Source organism: Acinonyx jubatus, chromosome D3 (assembly GCF_027475565.1).
Source record: "Acinonyx jubatus isolate Ajub_Pintada_27869175 chromosome D3, VMU_Ajub_asm_v1.0, whole genome shotgun sequence".
Lineage (NCBI taxonomy): Eukaryota > Metazoa > Chordata > Mammalia > Carnivora > Felidae > Acinonyx > Acinonyx jubatus.
The window spans coordinates 33014931-33024982 of record NC_069392.1 but is presented as its reverse complement, the minus strand read 5'-3'; the positions used below and the strand labels follow the sequence as shown (position 1 = coordinate 33024982).

The window sequence follows — 10052 nt, the reverse complement described above, 5'->3', positions numbered from 1 at the left end:
TTTTTTAAATTTACATCTCTCAGTGTACTCTCTCATCTCCACCCCCTACATAATCCATCCCCCTCTCCCTTCCCCTCCAGTAACCCTCAGTTTGTTCTCTAGAGTTACGAGTCTGTGTTTTGGTCTGTCTCTTCCGCCTCCCCTTTTATGCATTTGCCTTGTTTCTTAGATTCCATATATGAGTGAAATCGTGTGGGATTTGTCTTTTGCTGGATGACTTATTTTGCTTGGCATTATTCTCTCTGGTTCTATCCATGTCGTCGCAAATGGCAAGACTTCATTCTTTTTTGTGCCCAAATAATATTCCATTGTGTATATACCACATCTCCTTTATCTGTTTTATCTATCAATGGACACTTGATGATGAGGATTCAACAAGCGTTGGAGCCAGACACCTGCACGTGGGGACCTGTCCTCTGGTGGTCGTCATAACGACTAAGGCTGTCTATATAGTGCTTTACGCCTCTTCCACGGCAGCACCCACCTCCTGCAGCCACACTCAGCCCTGCACAAATGCTTGGGCTCCACGGCAAGGTCATTTCTCTGTGACAGAGGAGCGGATGTGTGCTTGGCAGTGGGGAATGGAGGGTCTTCTGTGCACAAACTTTGTTCAGGGGACTGGATTAAGATTTTAAACCTGAGTTATTGAATTCAACTATAATATGTGGGGTCAGCCCTCTTCAACTGGGCTTCTAGCAAGCCGCCCCACCTCTGAAAAGCATCCAGGCTCAGGGGGCCTGTCTGCCACAGTGGCTTCCATGGAATTGATGGCAACATGGCACCATGTTAAATTCAGCGTGGGCTGGGAATGCCTTACCTTCTCGTCTGTGAAGCATGGAATTAACCACTGCCCCTTTCTCTACCTGCCGTGTTCTTGGAGAGCTACTTAGTCTTGGCATACTTTCCAGTCATGCCATGGCAAGGAAAACGTCTCTGCATTTCATTTTGCATTAAAATATTAGAAAGATGAGTCAGAGGATCTAGGAAGGTATGGCACAATATGTATCAAAATGTAGCTTCAAATTTCTCTCCTTTGTCCATCTCTCCCCCAGGCCTGATCTGCAATATGAGTGAATTCTTCAGGAATAGTTTTCCCCAGCAGCACAGCTCACCTCACAGGATCACAATGGCCATCCTGCACAGAGGGGCTCAAAGTCAACAGCTACCGTGATGGACACAAAAAAAGAAAAAAAAAAATCACAGGTACCACAGATAAAGTCCAATTACTTAGTTTACAATGTGAACTTACATGCTTATAAACTAGGAGTTTTTCGTGAGGTAGAAAATATTTGGGTCCAGGAGAGAAGAATCTAAGGTACTTCCAGAAGCACCAAGGACGCAATTGAGGCCGTGAAGGAAAGAATTAATTATGCAGAATATACTTTTACAAGAAAATCCCAAATATAATGCATTTAACAAACAATGCCTCGTAAGGTCCTGCTTTCCAAGTTTTTGATCACTACGAGAGAGAAAATACAGATTTGAAGCACCAGGTGGGAGTGAAAGACCTCTGAGATGAGATGGGGACGTGGCGTCTGGTCCCGGTCCCCAGCTTGTGTGACTTCTGGAAAGTCCGAGTTCAAGGGCCCTCAGTCTACTCGTGGCTGACCCCAGGGCTCCTCCCCACCCATCGCAGGTAGACTCCATCTCTCCAAGTGTGGGAGTGTTCATTCCGCATTTCAGTTGTTTCGCCTCCGACTGTTCTGGAGTTACTCAACCCTTCTCCCACTCCAGCGTGAAAGAAACGAGTTCCAGCCTAAAGGACAACAGCCCCACTGTTCGGCTCGACCACTTGCTCGACTCCACCTGCCGACACCATGTGTGATGGTGGCTGTGCAGCCGTCCTCAGTGGTGCCATTCCGCCCCGCAGCGGGGTGTGGGGTCAACCAACTGATCAGCGTGAGACTTCTACAACCGGAGAACCCTTCCTAAGCGTGATGTTTTGTTCTGGATGAACTTACTGGCTGTTGACATCTTATTCTATGAGCGTGGTTGGTGTAGATGACTCAGTTTCTTACCTCCTTATCCAGTTTCCAGCATGATTTGCTAGCGTATTTGCTGCTTTTCATTTGACTCAATGGTTCCGTTACAGTAAAACACTAGGTTCCATCTAACCAATGGAGAATCTGTCAATAGCTGCTAATTTAGGCTAAAGCCGATGGAAAATCTAGAGATGAAATGTGAGAAAATAAACTGTCTATACACTTGCCGTTTTCCTAGATTAATAGGATTAATTTATTTTTTTATTTTTTTAATGTTTATTTTTGAGAGGGAGAGAGGGAGCGCGTGAGGGAGGGAGGGGCAGAGAGATGGAGAAACAGAACTTGAAGCAGGCTCTAGGCTCTGAGCTGTGACAGAGCCTGACGCGGGGCCTGAACTCATGAACTATGAGATCACAATCTGAGCTGGACGCTTAAACTGACTGAGCCACCCAGGCGCCCCATGATTAATTTATTTTTAACCAAACTCTGGTGTTTTTTGAGTGCTGTGTCTGTCTTTAAAAAAAAGATTTCCCCTGCCGCCTTCATAAGGATAAGGGCAGCAAAGACACCACGTTCTGTGTAAGGAAATAAAAAGATTCTAAGTTAGCACCTGCTCTGCCCTGATAGAACTAAAGTAATGTTGTCGGTGCGTGGAGATGCAAAATTGAGAAGTGTTCTGTGTCGTCAGGAGGTCTTAGCACAGACATCGTGATCCTCTCTGAAACTGGGGTTGGCATCTCTAAATCGAAAGGCCTGACTGTCCTCTGGCCTACACAAAATTGCACGAAGATCAAACGAGACCATGCACTTGGAAGCCTTTTGAGAACTGGGGTGTGCTACTCCAACGTGGAGGTTAGGCATCGCTACGGACCTGGTGATGTCGCAGTCGGTGGCCCGGCGGACCGTTTTGCTTAAGCTCAACACTGCTTTAGAGACCTGTGCTTCAGGCAGATGAAATGTGTTTGCGCACAGCCGCGCCCACACAGCCCATCCATCACTCGGCCTGTGCACAACCGAAAACACAGTAACACGGATGCGAATGTTCTGAAAGGGCTGGGAACGTCCTAATGCTGAGTTCGGAGACTCACAGCAGCGGGCAGCACGTGACCATCTGCTCACCCCTCCTAGTTTACAGATTGCAATCATCTGTTCTAGAGATTAGACTGTTTGGGTGCTTTACATGTAAAACAGAGAACTGTGGCACCAACCATCCAGACGGCAGTTGCAATCAGTGTCCTGATAGCCTATAGGGCAATGCGTTTTTTAGCTTGAACGTGTCAGAACCCACCTAACCCAAAAAACCTTTTCCTTCTGAGAGGTAAGAGGCATTTATTTTTGGCGGTATAGCATTAGAGTTGAAAATAGCCCCTTCTTAGGGAGCCTACCCTCTAAAGTTGCGTGACCTTTAGGCAAACCACTTAATCTCCTTGGCCTTAGTGTTCCCATCTGTGAAGTGGCTTGTAATAGTTAAAGTATCTAAATCACAGACCAACAATATTGAATGTGATATGATGAGGGTGTAATCAGACGGTAGAATGCCACACCAGATGGCCAGTGGAAGTAAAACATATTTGGGTTCACGTAATCAAAACATATCAGGCGGATTAAAGAAATAAAGTTATGGTAAATGTTTGATACACGATTAACTATAATAGGACTGACCTGAAACTTTATTCCTCCAGTATCGTTTCTCAGACTTTTTTTCATTATTGGTCCCCAACGAGCCTTTTAGACATTTATTGCTAATTGCTCCCACCCCCATCAAGTTGTAGGGAATGTGGATATACATTACACCTGTTTAAGCACCGTGCCCCTTTGGAGACCCACAAACCCCTGTGTTCGTTGTCGTCGTCGTCCCCTCTCCGCACCAAAACTCAATTTGCACCCTCTTGGGGGCAAATTCACCATCACTGACAACGTATGGTCTAGTCTGAAGTCATCATTGTCAGTGAGTTATTTTTTAGGGTACGCTTACATAGTGCTTGGCTACGTGCAGGTATTCGTTACCGTTACGCCCGTCTCACGGCCACGTTAAATATCTTGCCAAAGGTCCTGGAGCTGAGAGGTTTGGGCCTAGCGAATCTGGCTCCTTAACAACTGTGCCACACTGCCTCATTTGACAAACATGTTTGAGCGTTGCCATGTGCTCCATAACAACACAGGGCGTGCTCGGATTGAATACCAGTGTTTTTGTGTCTTCCTGTTTCTGTAGTTGTGTGCTGCGGTGGCTTAGGGTAGTGTTGGCCTCATAAAGACTCTTTCTTGATGGTCTGATCTTATCCTGCCTCATCTACCAGCCCAACAAATGCCCATTATGGAAAGACTTGTGGAGGGGCTGGGGGAGGAGATACAAACATAATACCCAATTTTCTTCCCACCCTCCAAGAGCCAAGTAATCTCGTTAAGCAGATAAAGCAGTTAGACAACCAGGGCGACCAGCACTACAAGGAAGAATATTACGAGAGGCACATGAAAGTAAAGACCAAAATGTTACCAAGGTCCTTTATTGCCTCCTGTCCCTGTTGATCTCATATTTTCCTTCGGTGATAAGGGTCCTCAGTCTTGTTATCAGCCCCCCAAATGGACGTGTGACATGGGATGAATGGGTGGTTAAACTGGGCCATCCTCTTGCATACCTATCCCTATTTTTGGATCGTTGTACGCATATGTCTGTATTTGGCAGTGGTCCATACGTGTTGGGACGGATGAACGAATGAATGCTAAGCTCACAGACGTTTTAGTGGTTTCCCTTGATAACCGCCATGAGTATAAAATGGAAGGTAACCTTTAGTTTCTGAAGCTCAGAAAACCATGTCACTCAGAAATATATCTGAACTACACTTTATTTTCAAAATAGTTTGTCCAAACTAATGTGTTGTAAAAATGTAACTCAGACGTACGTCCCCTTCTAAGGACTCCTCAGGATAATTTTGTTAACTCTGTCTCTGAGGAAACTATAAAAGATTTTTTAAATTTAATATCGCTATCAACTGCTAAAGTCCTGCTGGGGCAAAACACTGAAAACACTGGCCTAGGTGCTAAAAGGGTTAAGTCATGACTAGACATCATTCCTATCCTCCAGACTCTGACACTCAGAGGCATTTCCACGGTGTCACAGACTGGGCATTGACGTCTAACAAGTTTCGAGAAAAGCCTATTCCCAGGGACATTTCCCATCCTCTGAGGACGCGGCCGTAGTAAAATGCTTTCAACCTTATTCATAGTTGAACATATTTCAAGATTAATGTTTTCATTCCTCTGACCCTTCTTAAAACTATCATTTTCTTCGAGAACCAAAAGACATGGAATCCCCCAAGTTGCAAATGGCTTGCACGATCGTCCACCCTTAATCAATTTCCCCAAAGACTGATTAGGAAACCAAATTGTAGCACAGGTTTTAAAGGACATTGGTCCTGGCACCTCCCCGGGCAACAATGCCGTTGAGCTGTCCACTACTGTGCGCTCACTAAAACCCGAGACACAAGCTTTGGGGCCAGCACAGTCCATTCCAGAGAATGTGCTCACGATTCGGAGTTACCGGGAAGAGCGAAGGGCTGGTTCTGACTCAAAGACAGGGCCAACTGTAGAGCCTCTGAGTGAGGATCAGCAGTGTTCGTGGGAAAATACCACTTGCTGAGCATGTGAGACACCTCGTGAGCCGGTGATGGAACACTCCTGGGAGTTCCAAGTGTGCCTCTGATTTGCCGCGTGGCTGAGAACTCAGACCCTTTGAGTTTGCTCTTCTCCATCCACCCGGCAAAAGTGAATTATGAGTAGCTCTGAATATTCTAACATACTTGTTGATGCTGCTGAGGGTACCTGTCCCCCTACCCCTGCCAGGGACTCTCCCATTATCACCAGGACCTGGCCACACACGCTCCTGCTCGAGGCTCGATCCTCACAAGTGGCCTGGGGAAATTTCTCGTGCAGGTGGCAGGGACCCGCCTCTGAGCTGGAGCTCACAGCCACCTTATTACCTCCTACAAAAGGCCCTCATCCCAACTGTATTACTTTAAGCAGATAGCCACACACTGTGTAATCACTCTAAGACAAATGTCTAACATCGTTTTCATTATTCTCGTCCAGAAGAGAGTACACTCAGGGTAAAACTAAACTTTAACACAGAGAGTGAACCCTACTCCTACGACAAGGCGGAAGGCTATGAGGGAGCAGAGACTCTGGCTGGATGTTATGCTGAGAGTTGAGGGTCGAACATTTAAACCTATGACACTACATGTGGAAAATAAACTGGCAAAAACACATTTTAAAATGATGACATCATCCTGGCTATGTTTATACGACACCAGTAAAACCAGTTGGAAAACAAAAATTGAATCAATTTGACTGTCAAGATGACACCAAATTATTGGCTGGCCTGCTGGTTTTCTCCTTGTCTTCCTCCTCCTCCCCCTCCTCCTCCTCCTCCTTCTTCTTCCTTTTAAGTAACAGAATCAAGTAATTATTTAACTAAATATATTACCTAATTTTTCTGCTAACGTGATGAATGACCTTAACATTTTTCAATTACTGTCCACCCAGTGCTTATTCATAAACACACCAACCCTAACATTCTGTCCTGTTGCTTGCTTGTTTCAAATATTCGCGGATAGGCTAAAAAAGCATCAAATGACCAGGAGGCATAGAAAAGCGAAACACTGCCTAGTATGTGTTCTTGGTGACAAGGCTAATGTTCTGCTTAAGCAGCCAAGTATGCTGTTTACATCATTTCCAACTGCCCAACATTCGTGAGGAAATCAAGTTCCTGCTTTAAACACGACTGACCTTTGGGCAACATTCAAATCCAACCAGTCATAGTCTGCTACCCAAACCTCATAACAGGGACAAGCCAGAGACCGGGGGACAAAGTGAGCCCAGAGAGATTCAAGCCCAACACAAAATAATGCTGCTGCTCTGCCTTCCCTTCTCTCGCACACAGCTAGTCTTTCATCTTTGAGATTTGCAAACATTGGCACGTAACCCTCACAACATCCTTGTGAGCCAGGCAGGTGGTACATGTTATGATCCCTCGTATTAAAGATGGAAAGATGATAATGATGGTGATAAAAATTGAAGCACATCAAACAGTGTCAGCACTATCACATCAAAAGACTCATGGCTTTCTCAAAAAAAAAAAAGAAGAAGAAGAAAGAAAGAAGGAAGGAAGGAAAGAAAAGAAGGGAAAAGTAGAAACTGTCAAATGTATTCTTATCTATTTTACTAAATTGTACGCCCATGCTAAGGTCCCACTAGTTTTGAAAGTCTAGAGCACAAGGAGTTGAATTGTTACATTGTTCAAAGGGGCAGAAAACTCTCTTGGGAAGTCAGGCATTCTTTTTAAGTGTTTTATTTATGAAAAACAGCAGCAGAGTCAAGAAACGGTCTCTTGATTCATCTGGTCCCGTGGCTGCTCCCTTATCCCAGTGTGAGGAGGAGGTGACATTTAGCCTAGGAGCCTGGTTAAACCTCCTGGGAGCTGCTGAATGGCCCGTGGAGGAGCTCCGCAGACGAGGGACCTCCAGATAAATCAGGGAGCCCTGGCACATCAGCCCAGGGGAGTTGCCCTGTAGGCAAACAGCTTGTACCAGGGCTCTGGGGAATGAAGAAAGTGGAAGCCGTTCCTGTCTTTGGGTCTGTAAAATTGACCATACCCCCCAAAGGCCCACAGAACATAAACAAAATCAAGATTTGGGCTGGGAGAGAGGAGGAACCAGAAAACGGGCCTCCGTGCACTTTCTTGGAGATCGACAGCGAGTGTTTCTCAGAGATTTCTCCCGAGTTTCAACAAGTCATTTGCCTCCTGGAAGGCTGGCGGGGGGCGGGGGAAGCAAGGGCTCCTGCTGCCTACACCATTCGCTTCACAGGTTGGGGCTGTGACCGGGCTCCTTGCTCACCCGGTAGGACAGCCGGTTAAAGCGCACATTGCACCCCCCCCCCCCCCCAGGGAGTAGGCACTGCAGCGTCGCCACCCTGAGCAATTTTCCAGAACTCACAACTCCTCTTTTTGCAGTAACCTCTTGTCTCTCCTCGTCTCCTTTCTCTCCTGCGCGCGGGCACACACGCGTCCTTCCACACACACACACACACACACACACACACACACACACACACCCACCCACCCCAATCGTTGCAAGTGGACTTTTCTCAGACCCCCACCCCCCTCGCCATGAGCCCCCTAGCTCTACAGCGCCCTCCCCGCCCCTTTTCGGAACAACTTTCAAAAGTGGTGCCTCCACCTCTGGGGAGGGAAGAGAAAGAGTCCAGAGTGCCCGGGGGGAGACGGAGAACGGGGGGAGGCCGGGACGGCGAAGGGCACCTCTTTTCTGGCCTGCGGGTGCGCGGAGGCCGAAGAGGAGGAGATGAAGGGGGAAAGGGGCGCTGAGCCCAGGGCGAGGAGAGGGGGCGCCGGCGGGAGGGAGGAGGATAAGAAACGGGAGGGGAAAGGAAGGTGGAGGGGAGCGGGAGGCGGGGAGGCGGGAGGAGGCGAAGGGGCTGGAGAGGAGGACAAGGAGGAGGCTGGAAGGGGAAGCTGGAGAGGCGGTGCCCCACCCGCCCTTTCAAGTCTCCGCGCCCCCGGCCCCCGGCGGCGGCCCGGGAGGCAGTGGCGCGGCGTCGCCGCCCCGACTCCTCCCCCGGCCCCTCCCCCGGCCCGCGGCACGGCCGCCCCGCCGGCGGTGCTCGGGAAATATGAAGAGACGCTGCAGCTGCGGCGGCGGTGGCGGCCACTGCAGCTCGGAGCGGCGCGCGGCGGCAGAGGCGGCGGCGGCGGCGGCCGGGACGGGACGCGGACGGCACGGGAGCCTGAAGGCCGGGAGCGCGGACAGGGCCGGGCCGGGCTCGCGGGGCCCGACGGCGCCCAGGGAGCGCGCGCCCCGCAGCCCCCGCGCCGCGCCCCTGGGGCATGGGGCGCGCCGCGGCCGCCTGACGCGCGGGGCCTGGGCCGGCCGCCCGTGTCCCCGCGCCGCCGCGCTCGCCTCGCCGGGCGCCGCCGCCTCGTCGCGTCCTCCGGGCTGGAGGCGGGGGGACAGAGCGCGCGCGGCGCCGCGGCCGTTCCCGGGGAGCGGCGTCCCTGGCCGGCGGGCGGCTCGCGCGGTCCCGGAGGAGGACTGGAGATGTCCGGTCTGTGCCGCCTCCTGCTCGCGTACCTGTTCCCGGCCCTCCTGCTTCACGGTGAGTTCCTCCGCCGGCGCCGCGGAACCCGGGCGCAGCCGCTGCTCCCACCCCCACCGCATGCCCGCCCCCCACCCCCCCCCCCCCGGGAGGGGGGCTCGCGGGTTCCCCGGCGGCGCCCGGAGCTGGTTTGCGGCTGCAGCTTGCTTTCTGGAAGGGTGCAGAGCTCACACACAGACACCTTTTAGCTCCTGAATGGATTGCTTCAAGTTCGAGGGAAAACTTTTACGCAGCCTGTTGGATTTTCAGAGTCCAGACTGTCATGAAATCGCAGGCTTGGCGATCCCGTCTCCAAAGTGTCACGGCGCCTGCCGGAGGGGCTCTTGATGTGGTCCAGGCTTTTGTGGGTCTGTAAAGCGAAACTGTGGTCGTTTAAGGGGGAAAAGCAGCCCGCGCGGGTTTCTCTGTGGCCTCAGAGAGGACTGGTGCCTCCCGAGGTGTGGCGATGGGGCTCTCTCCCAAGTGGACTGGGTGCAGTTCAAGGAGCAGGGGACACTTTCATGGCCACGGTGTAGTCATTAAAACCAGTCTGCTAAGGTTCTCCGGGACGGGACGCCTCATCTCCCGCATACTCTCGCTGGATGGTTTTGTTTCTGCGCTTCGTGTGCCGCATTTTCTCAGGGGCTCCGGTAACCCCTTAGCCGGAGAACTCACCAGCGCTTTCAAAGAGTTCCAGGAATTGCCCTGAGAAAAATAAGGCAGATTTTGTGGTAGGTTGGTGTTGATGCTCGCTGCAGGCGGTGGGCAGAACGCACTGTGCTGATTCAGAAATCCAGAGGGAACTTTCCCTAATGGTGGACACCTGACATTTCGGCAGAGCGTCAACGCCGTGGCCTCCACAACCCCTGCAGGGCAGATGAGCACCCTCGAGGACACTCTGGGTTTCTGAGGATCTGCAGCAGG

At 50.6% G+C, this 10052-nt stretch overlaps 1 protein-coding gene across 1 annotated transcript in view; it reads left to right on the top strand.

The window, feature by feature from the left end:
• Positions 1–8266: 8266 nt before the first annotated feature.
• The window catches only part of APCDD1 (APC down-regulated 1), a 34948-nt gene continuing 33162 nt past the window's right edge, over positions 8267–10052 (top strand). The window contains exon 1 of the mRNA XM_027068470.2: positions 8267–9149. Within this exon, the coding sequence (XP_026924271.2) occupies positions 8339–9149 (811 nt within the window). The 5' untranslated portion in view covers positions 8267–8338. The remainder of the gene's footprint in view (positions 9150–10052) is intronic.